The sequence below is a fragment of the Necator americanus genome, chromosome X, assembly GCF_031761385.1.
Source record: "Necator americanus strain Aroian chromosome X, whole genome shotgun sequence".
Taxonomy (NCBI): domain Eukaryota; kingdom Metazoa; phylum Nematoda; class Chromadorea; order Rhabditida; family Ancylostomatidae; genus Necator; species Necator americanus.
The window spans coordinates 25,811,244-25,826,975 of record NC_087376.1 but is presented as its reverse complement, the minus strand read 5'-3'; the positions used below and the strand labels follow the sequence as shown (position 1 = coordinate 25,826,975).

Here is a 15,732-nt window from a genome sequence, read left to right as displayed (position 1 = left end):
TCGCATTAGGGAGCTTTACCGATTGTAATTAGAACTCTTGAAACTGACTTTTTCTATACTTTTTGGAAGAATTATCAGCGGATACCCATTGGAAAAGCTGAATCCATGATAAATGCGCCACAAGGACATATAACTCTTGACGTTTATATATTGTTTGAAAACTGGAATAATGGTTACGTATTCGTAATGTACATACTCTTGCGAACAATTTTGTATCTCTCACAGGTACAATCCCGTAGCTTTGAAGATGTTGAAAATTTGGCGGAAACAAAGAGTTCAAATATGTGTATCATTTTTGAGCTCTATAAGCGACCGACATTAGCGGCTTAGAAACTTCTTCTTTACAAAACCTGCTATTTAAAAAACTGTTTGTTGAAGGATGTCCTTGTCTCTTGATTTTCTAGCCGAACAGGATTTTCTGTTTTTGGCAGCTAAAATTACAAACGGTGTTTTCTATCATTTATTGTGATTTTTGAAGGTTCCTAAATCGTTACTGGATGAAGTGTACGTTCCGCCGACATGCCACTTTAGAGAACCATTCCTGTACTATAAATTGTTTTGTTATTTTATATAACTATAACTGTATTTTATATAACTTTTATATGTCTCAGCGGCGGTCAGTTTTAAACTCTGTAAAGATGAAGACTTTTTATGCGATCTTACAAAGGATTTTTTTTTTCGATTCATCGCAAAACTTCAAATATTTTCATATTTTGTATATTTTACGATATTTTCAGACGAAATTGACGCGTATCGTATCTTTCGTCTTGTCGGAGAATAGCGATTTTACTGTAGTATGGTGTGTTTCATTCCAATTGCCTCTATGAGATAAAGTCTCACAGAGTTCCTTCGAGGAGTGGGTAGTATTTACACTTAATTTTTCTACAGATGAAGAAACGAAATCGGCGGATCAGTCCCCAGCATATTTCGAATCACAATCTTTTAAAACTTTTTGTTAACACTGCGGATTTATTGCGGTCTGGTAAATTCTAGATGACAGCATTGATGACTGATCTTCATTGTTCCGTCGGCATGTCACAATAAATAGGGTCGCCACTATATCAAGAGAATCGCAGTTGTCAAGTATGAAACTCCCGAATTCTTGGAAAAAACAGGATTTTCGTACGCATTTCTGACAAATTTTCCTCTCTTCAAGTTTTCCGCATGTCGAATGCTGTGACGATGTCTCAAACAGACATTTACTGAGGTAATGAGACGAAGTTGCGTTACCAAATTCGTTTGGTACAATTTTTTTTTTTTTTTTGAAAGAACGACGAAATACTATACCTGTTTCTTAGTTAAATGCAATGGTCGCAAGAAATTACAACGTTGTGTTCTTTTTACTAATAAACACTGTTCGAGACATATTTTTCAAGGATGACAAAGAAAATGCCAGAGACATCAATATAATACAATTACAGAAGTCAGAGTTTCGGGAGCTCATCCTACGAGACGACACTTTGCATCCACAATGGCGCCAGAAACGCTCGATTGTGTTGTCTCCACTAAGTGGAGTTGTGCTTTTGAACGATCCTGTGACAGTATGATATGAAATCCGATATGAAAGTCCGTGAAGTGGATTTCATCAATCTGGCGCTCGTAAAGAGTTGTATAGTGCAATTCCATCACTGATTCACTGCACGTACTTTTATTTCGTTACTGTTATAAATATAAGAACTTTCTCGTCGACCAAACTAAGGCCTTACCGAGGACTCGTCGCGGCGCCCCGTTATAACACGTTTTACGTCGTTTGTGTTTCTGGCAATATATTGTCGGGGATATAGTTTGCACAACAAGAAAACGACATGTTTAAACAGTAGAATTAGAAAGTAGTGGCCATTTTCGACTTTCAGTGAACATAGGCATGATGTCAATTCAGCATATGGAGTTTTTAATCTGGGCCGATTAATTCAATTCTTATTTCTGACTGACGTTTCAGGGAGTTCGCCTACTTTGGAGCCGCATAAAGTGAAGTGGAATGTGACTGACGCGATCGAATGTCCCATTTATCTCTAATTTTTCTAGCCTTATTTTTGATCCATGTGGTTAAAAAAACTTTTGGAGGGTACCTGAGGCTTGGTAAGAGCTATGCAGCTGCTGCCTGCTAGTCAAATGATTAGATTGTCAGAGCAACTCGAGCAACAAACTTAAATAAGGAACGAGTTCCCGCGTTTTCAAGAGAAGTCTCTCTGCGGTCAATTTCTTAGGGTTTACACACAAACATCCTGACATGCCCGATGGCTTGCTTGTGTTCGTTCATTGTAAGATGGTGATCTTGACTTCGAAATGGCCTCTTTTGTGGTGACGCAACCTATGATCGCACAATGCCGCACATCACGTGATTTCCTCTTCCCGTCCACGTGTTCTGTGACGCAAACGTAGTGTGGTCTAGCGGTTTCTCCGATATAATCAACGTTGCACTCGTTTTAGGATTTAGGTTAACGACACTTGAGTTCACTCAACCACCTGGTCCTATGGATGATTACATAAGAGGGTACGCTAGAAATTGCTAGGTAGTACCTCTACAATTGCTCCTTGCTTATAATCATACTAATGTGCAATCATCTTTCTTGTAATTGCACCGGATATAGTAACCTTAAAGGCATCACCCCACGAATCTGAGGTGGTGAAGATTTCAGGTGGAGTATTCGTATACGGGATGGGAGACTACGGAGAGGGAGGTGATTCCGTCCATTTCTTGCTAATTGCCGTAAAAAACGGTCCGGAAGATGCGGCGCTGCACAAGACTGGCGCGCTCCAAATCGAACCTCTTGTACAAAATGGTGCGCCAAAACACCTGAAGCCGTATCTTCCGGGCCGTGTTTTACGGCAATTAGGAACAAATGGACGGAATCACCTCCTCTCCATAGTCTCCCATCCCGTATACGAATACTCCACCTGAAATCTGACCCACCTCAGATTCGTGGGGTGATGCCTTGTTAGAAGTTTCTATTCTAACCTAATCACTCAAAAAGTTAACTCAGAATCTTTGTTGTGAGATAGTTAGGTGGTTTACCTAGGTAGATAACACTCCGCTTTGCCTTTTTCGTTCTTCGAATCCGTCAACCAGAAATAGAGAACATAACAACCTCGTTTCGGGTTTAAGTAAAAAACAGTACATACTAGACAGATATTGTTGACTATTAGGTTTGTGCAAAAATAACGCGCGTTTTTCTTTACTTTATCTTCACGATAGATTTTTGCCGGTTACACTCATCTTTAATACTAAAAGCCGTACAACGCTTTATAATGCATTTCGTTGTGGTTATTAGTGCTGAAGCGATTTAGAGCGAAAATCAGTATTTGGTCAGTACCAAAACGTAGAATATAATGTGTCCGGGCAAGATTTTCACCAAATCGTCTACGAGTTCAAGCTGGGCAGGTCTGCGGCGGAGACAGCTCTGTACATCGACGCCGTTTGGGGTGAGGGAAGCACCACCGGATCCTTGGTACGGTGTTGGTTCTAAAGGTTTCATTGTGACGATATGATCCTCGAAGATAGGGAGCATTGCGGCCGTCTTTTTGAAGTTGGCGACCATTTGGTGAAGGCAATCATTGAAGATGATCCGCATAAAACAACACGAGAGGTTGCTCAAGAACTAGGCATTGGCAATTCAACAGTCGTCCGCCATTTGGAAAAATATTGGAAGTGTGAAAAAGTTGAAGTAGTGGGTGTCGCACGAATTGAGCGAGCCCCAGAGAAGCCGCCGTTTTGACATCTGCTCAACGCTTCTGTTCCGCGACAAAGACGATCCATGCATCGACCGTATTAACACGTGCTGTGAGAAATGGGTCTTTTGCGGCAACAGGAAGTATCCTGCTCAATGAATGGACAAGCATAATTCTTCCAAGCACTTCCCGAAGTCGAAAATGCACATGAAGAAGACCATGCTGAACGTGGGGTGTCGTGCTACATGTGTAATTCATTACATCTTCATGAAACCTGTCGAGACCATCACTGCCGAGAAGTGCTGCCAAGAACTGTAGGAAATGCACCGTAAACTCCAACTTCTTCACCCGATGTTAGTGAACAGAAAGGCCCGATTCTCCTACACGACACATCCTACATGCCTGACACACATTTCATAGGTGACGCTACGGTGAAGTTGAATGGGTGGCTACGAGACTCTGACTCACCCACTGCTTTCGTCAGACCTATCACCACTCGACTATCACTTTCTCAAGCATCTGGACAGCTGCCTAAGGGGAACGGTCTTCCAAGAACAAAGTGATGCCGAAAACGACTTCTTGGCCTGTGGACTCCAAAAGCTCGGACTTTTAGGAAGCGGGAATTGGCAAACTTGCGTCTCGTTGGCAAAGATGTGTGAACTGTAGTGGTTCTTATTTCGATTGAAAAAGTTGATTTTGAGTTGCTTTTGGAAACGAGTGTTTGAAAACGCGCATGATTTTTGAACCAGCTAATATATTACTTAATTGATTGTAAAGGTGGATCTCGAAGTTATGGTTAACAAATCTGTCTTACTTCAAATCATTTGCTTTTGGAAAGAAAATGAGCATCGTTTTGGCATAATCTGCGTCACCACTCGAAATCCAAGCCCTAGCATCTATTCACTTTTATCTTCTTCCACGAAAAAGTTCCCAGATCAATTTGCAAGAGAAAACAGAATCTGTGTATAGCCGAAATTTTGGCTGTGTTCTTATGTACTCAAAGTTTGAACCATATTCTTACGCGGATTTCCGAACGGTTTACTCGCAATGTACGGTAAGAAAAAATCATTTCAAATAGAAGGAAGCTTCAGGAGGAATCGAGTCGAACATATTGGAGTAATTCGCCTTCAAAGTCTCCTTGATTTTCGTACACGGTATTCGCACCTATCGGCTGATGATTTTTTCAGGGCAAAGAATGCCCGCAAGAAGTGCCACCCAGCTTTCTGTATTGTACTGTATTCCTTTCATTTTGAAGGTTCTGGCCCACCAGTACTCTGCAAAGATAGTATTGGAATAGTATTATAGTGATATAATAATGTATTTAGTATATATTTCTATAGTATAATAATGTATTTTAAAAACTTCTGATCATGTTTTTGAGAGAATTCCTTTGCACGACCTTCTGTGTTTAAGGTTCTAGAAGTTCTGCTACGAGACTTCAATGCACTTTGAGAAATTGAATGTAAAACATGAATGCTGGAGCAGTTACCTGCTGATCGACATTGTTTCGAACCTAACGTTAGTCTGTGATCAGCACGGGACGCTTATTTTTAGGCTTTCCTGCTCGTTTTTACACTTGGAACTGCAGAATTACAGAAATAAATTGATATTCCCTGCACATGCTACGCTAATCCATTAGTATTCCTAACAATAGTGTAGTCTGGTCAAAACGGCGTGAAGCACGGCACGGTGTACTCGCACGAACGCTGGAGCGACGCAGTTTATGACAGCTCGCAGACGGCCTGCAAGCGATCATAAACCAAATGAAGTCACCAGAATCGATATTCGCGGCAATTTTTTGTTTGTTTTCGTTCTTTTTGTTTTCTTTCTGGTTTGCTTGTCTTTTATGTTTCTTTTTTCGCATTTGTGTTATGTTTGATGTATTTGCTTTTGATAAAGAGATCTACATTGCATCTCTGTTGTTCCTAAGTTACTGTACTGCTTTTGTTCATGTGTTGTCTTTGAATATTGGTTCAAAATCGTATTAACTTTATATTAATGTTCTTTTTTAGTTTCTTCGCCTACCCTTCCTTCCTTACAAACAAAAAAAGAACATAACTTGAAAATAAGTACAAAACAATACAATAACTTAGCAGCAATACAGATACAATATAGATCTATAGGGGTGGGTGTAGCGCACTCAGCAAGGAGCTCCGCTTTCTGCACGGTCGAAGGTTCGAATCCGCATAGTGCAGACCAAACCTTTCATTCCTCCGAGGTCGATAAATTGGGACCAGAATTGTCTAGGAAGGCAAAAACACTGACTTGATTCATCGACTAGTCGCAGCAATTCGCTGTATAGACCAGTTATACATTCGCAAATCCCAAACGATTGTGAATTGAAGTGGGCGTGGTGTCGCAACCTAAGCGGATTGACTAACACCAAACACTTTATGTTTTATCTTTTTATAGATCTCCATAACAAAAGCAACTACAGCAAACATAACAAAACTACGAAAAAAGAAACATGAAATACGAAAAATCAGAAAGAAAGTAAAAAGAATGAAAACAACCGCTCGCAGGCTATCTGCGAGCGGTCAAAGGCCGTGTTGCTCTAGCGCGATCGCTCGTGCAACTACATCGTGCTTCATTTCGTTTTGACCCGACTATAGATTCTGCGCTATTGCCATTCAGAACAAAATCGTACACGTTTTTGAGAATAACTGTTCGCTCTAAGGAAGTTCCTTCTAGATGAAAATCTCTTGCTTAGAAAATTCCAGTAAATTATATGATTTTTAGATATTGAATACTGCTTAAAAGACATGAACTGTTTACGAGATGCGAAGCGTCAATTATGACCATACACTTTAGAGATCTAGTCAAATGCCTTTCTCTCTCCTCTCTTTCTCCATCCTCAAGGTCTGAGAAATATGTTTAAAAGGTACATGGAAATAAATGAAACTTGAAATGTTAGATGAAAGAGAGGGTTTGAAAGTGATACTTAGAATTCTTGAGAAAAAGGAAGAAAACAGAGACGAATCGAATGAAGGCGATCGATAATAAAAAAAGTTCTAGATACAAATGAGTGCTGTCTATTTATTTATTCACCACTTTTGTTTCTTTTCGTACCAAAAAGGATGTGACAAGGAAAGATATAAAAAATACGGTAAGTACATAGTGAAAAGAAGACTGAATAAAAGAAAGGAATACAGCGAACAGAGATCACTTCCGTTCACAACTCCGACCTGGGTAATTCTCAAGATCCACCTAGAGTAAAGAAAGGGATGTAACAACTGTGCAGTTATCAAAGTATAAGCAAGATTGAGATATTTGTGGTATCCATTCACATTCAATCAAGGACTCATTCATGTCAATCAGCAAGATTCCCTCTTCGATCGAAGTCTCACAGCGATAATTCGGCAAACTGGTGAACTAACTCACCCACTCAACCGGTGTCTTGAGATGAAAACACGAATGTTTTAGGCTTGCTGAAGAAAGAAATAGCAGAGAAATATCACACCTGCTGAAGCAAAGTTCCCAAACATAAAATTTTAGGGTAATAGCGGTTAAGGGGCCTGGATGAACGTCTTCGAGAAATACCCCTGCACAACCGCAGAGGACTCAAAGTCTGTATTGTATGTGCTCAAAAGCCTACCAAAACCGCTGAGGACTACAACAAAGACTTTATGGTGAAGTCAAGACGTTGATATCCAAGATACCAAGCGAGCAGACGGTAATGGTCGGAGTTGACGCAGGGATGGGACTTGAACAACAAATGTGTTGGAAATAATATCATACCATGAAGTAAACATAACGCAATCAGAAAGAACTTCCAGCAGCGATTGTCGATCAACCATCAACAGAGTTGATGACGCTCACTGTTTCACTAAATGCATTCAGGACGCTGCGATGAAAACTATCCCGGTTTTAGCATCGAGGAAGAAGTTTGCCTTTGGATCTGCGGAGACAATATCCACGTACAATTCTGTATGTGTTGCCCGCAGTACTGGTTAATTCATCCAATAGAACCATCTGCGTTGCGTTTGCGGTTGCGTCATCAGCTAACACGTGATCGTGAGAACGACTAGACGTCAAGGGCCAAGGAGCTTAGGAGGACAAGGATCTGAGAAAAGCTTATATTCTGCTGAGGAAGCATAGGAGCAAAATGAAGAGGTGTTCGCCCGTCCTGAATACTGCCAACGAAGTCGCTGTCAGGGAGGCAACCCTGCCCATCTGAAGGGAACATTTCAACACTTTAGTGAACCGACAAGCGCCGTGAGTTCCTGAACTCCTGCACGCCCAAAGATGTACATACATCGCGGTCAGCGAAGAGCCACCGACAGAGGTTCTGATCTGCATAGAAAGAATGAAGAGAGAAAGATGTGGCAGAGACGAAGGAATTAGCGCGGAAATGCTGGAATTCCTTCCTCCTTCTGGGATTCGTGAGTTGGCAAAGATCATTCGTTCAATATGGATTAACAGAAGGATACTGACTTGTGGAGGCACGCTACCCTAATTTTTCTGCAGAAGAAGCTATATATATATATATATATATATATATATATATATCATGGAACCCAGGAATTATAGGGAATATCAATGATGTATTTGATGAACCCGTTCAACTTCGCCGTCGATGGCGTCATGCGAAGAACAGATGAGGGGCATCCCAATGGTGTGGTTCTTGCGCCATTTGGGCGTTCCTTGGTCAACCTCGAGTATCCCGACGATTTTGTTATATTCGCGGAATGCAGTACGAAAATTCAACATGTTTTCAACCTTGTATCGAATCTAGCTCCAGCCCATGGACTGCGACTCCACCTCGATAAATGCAAGCAGATGTAGGTCTCCTCAAGAACCTCAACGGGAGTCAGGGTGGACGGACAGCCGTCAAACTGTTCGATGAGTTCTGTTTTTGGTCAGGATATGAGTAGTTTGCCTGATCGTCCTGCCCAATTATTCCTGATCATGCTCCTGAAGTCAAAATGGGAAGGAAGACTTTGTCGAAAACGATACGTTTGGAGGGATGTGGGACATTAAGACTTGAGAACAGTTGGTGTTGACGGGCGGTTCAGTCGAGACATAAAGTTTCGCAGATTATGGAATAGCCACGAATGGATAAGTTCCATGCGAGCTATAGCTGAAGATCGAACAAGATGCGCTCTGATGTGTGCAGGAGAGACACACCTCGGCGAAGAATTGGATAGCCACGTTAGATCGCAACATTCACCAGCTGTTTAAGTCATAATTCAAATATATGCATACATCATGGTATATAAAAATGCGCTTAGTCCGTGTATATTTGTGTGTTTGTTTATGTGTCACAAAAATACTCCATAAAGATGCAAAACTTTCCACTTTCGTTGAAAAGCGAAATAGCGCCACCCACCTGATAGGTAAGCACTCTGCCACTGAGCCACTATCAAAAACTATGTGGATGTATGCGAAATGCCTGATAAGAGAGGTTACTTTTAGTCGTGCGTTAAGCAGAGCAATATCCTTTATGAGTATGTTCACCTTTATTTTTAAAAAGCAGTAAAATTGATCAGCCCTTATACAGATGGATTGAAAGTTTTTGTAACCCATTCAAAAATCACTAACTCATCACATTCTCCTTGGAAATATTTCTTCTGAACTTTTTTAAAGGTGTAGTACCTTTTTCTCGCAGAAGTAAAAAAAAAAACAACTAAGAGATTGTGATTTTTTATTCTTCTGTAACCAATATCTTTTCTGAGGACTTTTTTTCCGAAGTTCTACTGAGGAAATATGCTTAAAAATAACAATTACGCACCTAAATTTCATTGCAGAGAAAACATGTAATGATGTTTAAGAGTACATGCTTAAGCACGACAAAAAATGAATATGAATGCTTATTATACATCTAATCCTCGCGTTACATTAAATCCTTCCTTTTTGAATTTTTTCTTCTTTTTCAGTATTTACACTAAGATAGTTTTCTATCGTTGGCGATTTTTTCTATGTGGATTGTGTTTGTTACTTCCCTCCATGTATGCTTATATTCCTTTTTTTGTTAGGAAATGCAAAGTTTCCACTGCTCCCATTTTCCGTAACATTGTGGAAAGAAATATTCGTAGTCCAAAGATACAACAAACTTTCGTTTTCATAATGCTGAAGTGGTGCGCCAGGAGGCAAAAAAGTTTGGTGGCACGAGTCCCACAGCGTCAGATTGTGCGTTCGCGCTGAAAAGTACTTAGATTGGTGGGACGAGTTCTTCAGCGAAAGATAGATGCGCCAGTGCCAGAATGCCCAAAAACGTGGTGGGACGAGTTTCACTCCATCGCTCAGCTATCTGGGCCTCCGATTGGTGTGCGTGGGCCAGAGAGCAGTAGGATTGGGTGGTGTGCTCTGTATGTGTGCACTCCTCTATATACTACACTCATCATGTTCGCCAGATGATTCCTTCGGAAATTATATAATAGATCCAGGCAGACGTCCGTTTTAGTAGTAGTTAGCTGTTTACGTAACCTGACGTAGATAATCTTTATCAGTATGACGACGGCTTCCAGGTTATTTAGCACTATCACACCATTCTATGTTAATGGTTGGGGACGAAGATGAGAGAAGATTAGCTGTTGTAACGGTATAGAAAGAAGGAACTTGTGTTTTTCAAGCATAGCTCCTACTCAGAAGATCTTTCTCTCAGAATTTTATCTCCATGTTTTAACACAAATGGATGTTTTCGAAAGAGTTTGATGAAGTGAATATAGTTTCTTTTAGAAGCGATATGCACTTCATTTATTATTTTATTTTCTTGTTTTACTTCCACGTAAGAAACTTTGTTTTCTGCAAGTGATATGCTTCGAACAGTAAGAGATGTAAAATCGAACAATTTATTAGCGACATACATATGTTTTTTTCATGAAAGTATCCGATTGCATTGTCATGCTTAAATTCGATTTCTGAGTATATGTGTGCATCGTTTAGTTCGACACAAAATAAACGTTTTTAAAACCGTTGTCTAACAAAAACACATGCAAGGGAAACGTTTGAAGTGTTACACGCGTCAATTATACATATGTTCTTTTATATCACTGTTATACATTGATGGCTATGAAGCGTGGCTATTCCGAATCTTCCATTAATTCTCGTTCATGTAGTGCATCTCCTATTAATTTCTTAATGAGGTCAATCGAACGGTTTGACTCCTTCCATTGATCGTCGTCCAAGTTACCTTTGCCAAGGAACTTCGCCTCTTTAGCCATTGTGTCACAGATCTGCAAAATGTGCGATAATACTGCAATCAAACTTTAAGGGATAATTACCTTGAAGGATTCTTCGTCAGCGACATCTAGATAGCTTTTGCAGAGCTTGGCGAAGGAGACATATATAGACAAACGTTCTGGATAATTTTTATCTCTCCATGTTTTCTTGGCTGCTAACGTAAGCTCGTAGAAGAGTTCCTGGAATCATCACATACAGAACTGGAAATTATGGGAGCGTTTTTTGACACCGATATTTCATAATTGAATGCTGAAGAGCATATTTTAATTTTATTCTATTTTTTGCAGATTTTTGGGTCATCTTTGCAGTTAGCATCGCGATGTATTTTTACTTGCTTTCTAGGTATTTGTAGAAGCGTACGTTTATCGTCCACCGATTGCTCAAATGACAATGAAGTGTGAGGGAGCTGGGAATAATTGCCTCCCGTTAACATGAAGTCCCGTCCCTGCTGCTCAGCTCCAGTTCAGAAAATCAAGAAGAAGAATTCAATGAGAAAACATTGATGTAAAAAAAGTAAGGCCGACCACGTTCTGTCAATATCCGGAAGTCCGCATCATCGCTAAAAAGAAAACAACCCGGAGCGACGTAGTGGTCATGAATCCCATTGCAAACACCCTCGGAATTGCGGAAATTGTAAGAACATCTCCTAAAACGTCCTCGTAATTCGCAGTTATCATTTGCATTGCGGGGAATATTTGTGGGACGATGCCTAGCTGAAGAGGGCCAAGAGATGCACGAAATTGCTATAAATGCACAGTCTGCAGCGAATGGACAATATTTTGTGGTCCAATGGGAAAATCGCCACTATAGAGCAGGCCCACAACCATGATTGAACGACAACTAATACAATGAAGGCAGCATATCACAAAATTGTAGTCGGAAACCCCAAGGAAAACGTCGGGTTCGTATTGAAGATTACGAAAGCGAGGGTGGATCTGCTCATCTTCCCATAATCATTGCAAAAAACGGCGTGGAAGACAGTGTTCTTCCTCAGGAAATCATGTGCAACGCATTACTTTATGTACGCGCCGCACCCACGTGCGAGCGGCTGAAAACCAATGGGGTGTTCTCATCAACCCATTCTAGTAAAACCAATGAATAGGCTACTGAGGGGACCAGAGTGTGCATAAGGGGTCGTGTTCTAACGTACCTCGGAAGGACTAAAGCGTCCCATGTAGTTTTTATGACGGTTAGGAGATGATATCGCTCGATTCCGTAATCTACAAGCAGAACTCTACGTTTTCCGTTCTACATCTATTTGATGATGGGCTGTCTTTAAATGCAGGAGAGGTTGTGAGAGCGAAAAATCGCTGAATAACCTGTTCCCTCACAGGTTTCGATGCTCTGTGCAGGAATGACCAGAAGTGGGAGAACCTTTTGATTTTCGTTGGCTAAATCTTAAAGATCACATTAAGAACAACTAACACAAGAACAAGGCAAAACGAGGTCTTGGCAAGGTTTGCGCTCGTGTAAAGACAAAACAACACCAACGGGCCATCCTAGGAGGATTGTGTGCTTCCGCATGCACCAAAGAAAATTCAAGTCTTCCCGCTGCTACCGCGCCCTGATATTTACAAGCAGCATATCACGAAACCGATGATTTTGAGATCACCCCACGAAAAGGTAAGGCCAGAGGAGCAGGTGAAGACTGTGACCATGTTCACGTCTAGCTCCCTTAATCGTCCGTAAAACGTCGTGGGAACCGGCCTTCTTGTTTGAATTTTCTACGAGGCACCTTAAAACGCGCCACCTCTGTACACGTACCCACTTGTTTTGCTGGAAGACGCCTCTGAAGAAAACTTACTGACATTCTTTCGCTCGCCCGTAGTCGCGGCCCATGTGCAGTGGTATCGCGCAATAAGGCATATTTCGGGAAAAGTCGAACTCGGTGGCGTTTCCCTTTCCGTCTTTTCAGGACGATTAGAGTGGATTGAGGGTGAACACGCTCACACTCATGGTCTGCACCCCTACGATCCCAAAATCGCCAGTTTCGTGGCGCGCTACTCTCAAAGGCAGCGAAATTATATCACGAAATCGACGATTTTGAGGTCTCTGAGGGACAACGTAGATTAGGTTGGAGATTACGAGTAATAGCGTAATCGTCCTGAAAAATGATGAGGGAACAGCCGTAGTTTCAACGAGCTACGTTAAAACGCGGCATCCTTGTACAGACTACGGTTCTCTCAGCAGCCTACTCATTCATTTCACTTGAGTAGGCTGCTGAGTAGACCTTATTGGCTGTCGACTGATCACTCGTAAATGTGGCGCACATACGGGGACTGGGCGTTCTAACATACCTCGTAGGAGCCACTCAGTTTCTCAGGACTGTTAGGGGTAATTAAGCATGGTGCCGTTCATAATCTACGGATTTCCCTCACTAGAGGGATCATAGAAGGTTAGTCGCGAGGCTACGTGGCGCGTCTCCGGGTTGCGGATAGGGGATAATCACGGACCAGAAGCGACCTTGTGCTTGCCCAGAGACGAGAGTGGATCCACGGGATGGACTCCTTGTTTCTGCCGAACCAGGACTGACTCATGACATCTTTGTATCCCGCACGTCGGTCCGGCCAAAAGCCTGCAAGTGACTGGGAGGTGCAAAGGAGGATATACTCCACATGTCCACTCCGGGAGAACGCAATTTCTCCCAAAACTCATGGGACTAGAGGCATGCAACATGCCCATGGGTTTTAAAATTTTACGCATGTCACAGTAACAGAAAAGAGTCTCCTGATTTCGGAGAAAAGCCTGGTACGGAGGCAAGGAAGGACGGGGTTGCAGGAGTCATACAGGCTACCGAAACGGAAAAGGACTAGGATGACGATTTGTACTTATAACGCACGTACGCTTGCACCAGAAGCGGCCATAGAAGATCTGATGATGCAAGCCAAGAAGATTAAGTACGACGTCATCGGACTGACCGAGACGAGACGACTTCACCCTCTCAACGCCGTATGTGAAGCTGGAGAAGAACTGTTCTTAGGAGCATGCGACAGTAGAGGTGTTGGTGGAGTTGGCGTCCTCGTCAACACGAGTATGGCAAAGAACATCGACTCTTTCGAACAACTTACGACCCGAATTGGACATCTGTGGATGAGAAGATGTGGTCCAACACCTGCTTTGACCATCTTTGTCGCTTACGCTCCAACATCAAGCTACGAAGAAGAAGAAGTCGAAGACTTTTTTATGGACCTGAAGAAGTTCTACCGAGAAAATCATGCCGTCTACAAGGTCATAATTGACTGTTTCAACACCAAAATTAGCCCAAGAAGAACGCCCGAGGAACTTCACTTCGGCACCCACAGCCCACAATGGAATGAACAGGGGGAGAGGCTCTCCAAGTTCATCATGACGACTAAGACCATCTATGGGAACTCACAATTCCAGAAACCCTTCTCTCTACGCTGGATGTGGGAGTCGGAGTGATGGAGGGTACCGTAATGAAATAGACCACATCATCGTCAATAAAAGGTTCTGCCTGACGGACGTCGCTGTTGTATACCAAAGTTCTGCACGGGATCGGACCATCGCCTCCTCCGAGGAAGATTTTTCTTCACAAGGAGAGCAGAGAAAGCCGCCAAGTTCAGAGAGAGAAATCCCAAGACTATCATCAACTGGGATCTCTTCGCTACGCTAGCCGGCTTTTGGGAAGATTCCGCAATGGACAACATCGACGAAGAATATGACTGGCTATCCTCCAATCCTCCACGACTGCACAAAGAATGCTGGGATTTTTAAAACCACCAAGAGACGCCTGTCTCTTAAAACTCCTGAGCTGATAGGCCAGCGTGGAGCAGCACGAGCTGCAGGGAACCAAGAACTCACGTTCGAGCTCGCAAGGCTTTGCAGAGAGGCGATAAAGGAAGACCTTAAAGAGAGAAGAGCAGAAGTGCTCGCTGAAGATGCAGAGGCGGGGAAAAGCATCCGCTATGCCCGTCGAGACTTCGCCAGTCGCAAGACGAGGATGACTGCTCTCCGGAACCCAAAGGGAACAGCCATTGCATCGAGAAGGGGGATGGAGAAAATCATCTACGACTTCTACTCTGATCTCTACGACAGCCATGTCCACTTGCCTCCTCACCACCTGAGGGAAGATGGACATGTCATTCCAGAGGTTCTCCCGTCCAAAATACGGCATGCTATCATGTCGGTAAGAAATCGTATGGCACCCAGTCCCCACAGAATAAGACCAGAACAACTGGAGAACCTTCCGCCAGTGCTCATCAACACCATGGCGAGGCTCTTTACACGTTATCTGTCGGCATGCAAGGTTCCTAAACAGTGGAAAACCAGCAAGACCGTGTTGTTGTATAAAAAGGGAGATCCACATGACATCGGCAACTATCGTCCAATCTGCCTACTGTCCGTCATCTACAAGCTCTTTACAAGAGTAATCCTTAATAGGATTGAAAAAGTCTTGGATGAAGGACAGCCATGCGAGCAAGCAGGGTTTCGCGAAGGATTCAGCATGACTGACCACATTCACACTGTTTCAAAACTCATCGAGGTATCACTAGAATACAACATGCCGCTCTGTCTCACCATCGTCGACTTGAAGAAGGCCTTCGACTCAGTTGAGACGGAAGCGGTCGTGGAAGCCTTGGACAACCAAGGCGTCCCTACTCAGTACATGAATGTACTTCGAGAGTTGTACAGCAAATTCACGACCGGAATTTTGCCATTCTACAAGAATATCATCATCGACGTGAAGAGGGAGGTCCGACAGGGTGATACAATCTCACCCAAAATATTCACAACCACCCTCGAGAACGCAATGCGAAAGTTGGAATGGGATGACATGGGAGTGAAGGTTGATGGTCGGCGGCTACACCATTTGCGCTATGCTGATGACATCGCAATGATAACACCTAGCATCAGCTAAGT

At 42.6% G+C, this 15,732-nt stretch overlaps 4 protein-coding genes across 5 annotated transcripts; 3 read left to right on the top strand and 1 right to left on the bottom strand.

Annotated features, from left to right (window-relative positions):
* Positions 1-3,485: 3,485 nt before the first annotated feature.
* RB195_025517 (uncharacterized protein) lies at positions 3,486-3,716 on the top strand (the record flags this gene model as incomplete). Its single annotated transcript, XM_064213696.1, has 1 exon — positions 3,486-3,716. The coding sequence occupies one exon, from the start codon at positions 3,486-3,488 to the stop codon at positions 3,714-3,716; it is 231 nt and encodes a 76-aa protein (XP_064069577.1).
* Positions 3,717-10,691: 6,975 nt separating this feature from the next.
* RB195_025516 (uncharacterized protein) lies at positions 10,692-12,025 on the bottom strand (the record flags this gene model as incomplete). 2 transcript variants are annotated; one of them, XM_064213694.1, is made up of 3 exons in its annotated part: positions 10,692-10,844; positions 10,893-11,030; positions 12,002-12,025. In XM_064213694.1, 3 exons carry the CDS (start codon positions 12,023-12,025, stop codon positions 10,692-10,694), a joined length of 315 nt encoding a protein of 104 aa, XP_064069575.1. The 2 variants fall into 2 exon arrangements, with proteins under 2 accessions (XP_064069575.1, XP_064069576.1); XM_064213695.1 differs by lacking the exon at positions 12,002-12,025 and adding an exon at positions 11,607-11,678.
* A 1,640-nt stretch (positions 12,026-13,665) lies between these two features.
* Positions 13,666-14,274, top strand: RB195_025515 (uncharacterized protein; the record flags this gene model as incomplete). The annotated part of the gene is made up of 1 exon (XM_064213693.1): positions 13,666-14,274. One exon carries the CDS (start codon positions 13,666-13,668, stop codon positions 14,272-14,274), a length of 609 nt encoding a protein of 202 aa, XP_064069574.1.
* Positions 14,275-14,530: 256 nt separating this feature from the next.
* On the top strand, positions 14,531-15,730 carry RB195_025514 (uncharacterized protein; the record flags this gene model as incomplete). The annotated part of the gene is made up of 1 exon (XM_064213692.1): positions 14,531-15,730. The coding sequence occupies one exon, from the start codon at positions 14,531-14,533 to the stop codon at positions 15,728-15,730; it is 1,200 nt and encodes a 399-aa protein (XP_064069573.1).
* Between the last annotated feature and the right edge of the window lie 2 nt (positions 15,731-15,732).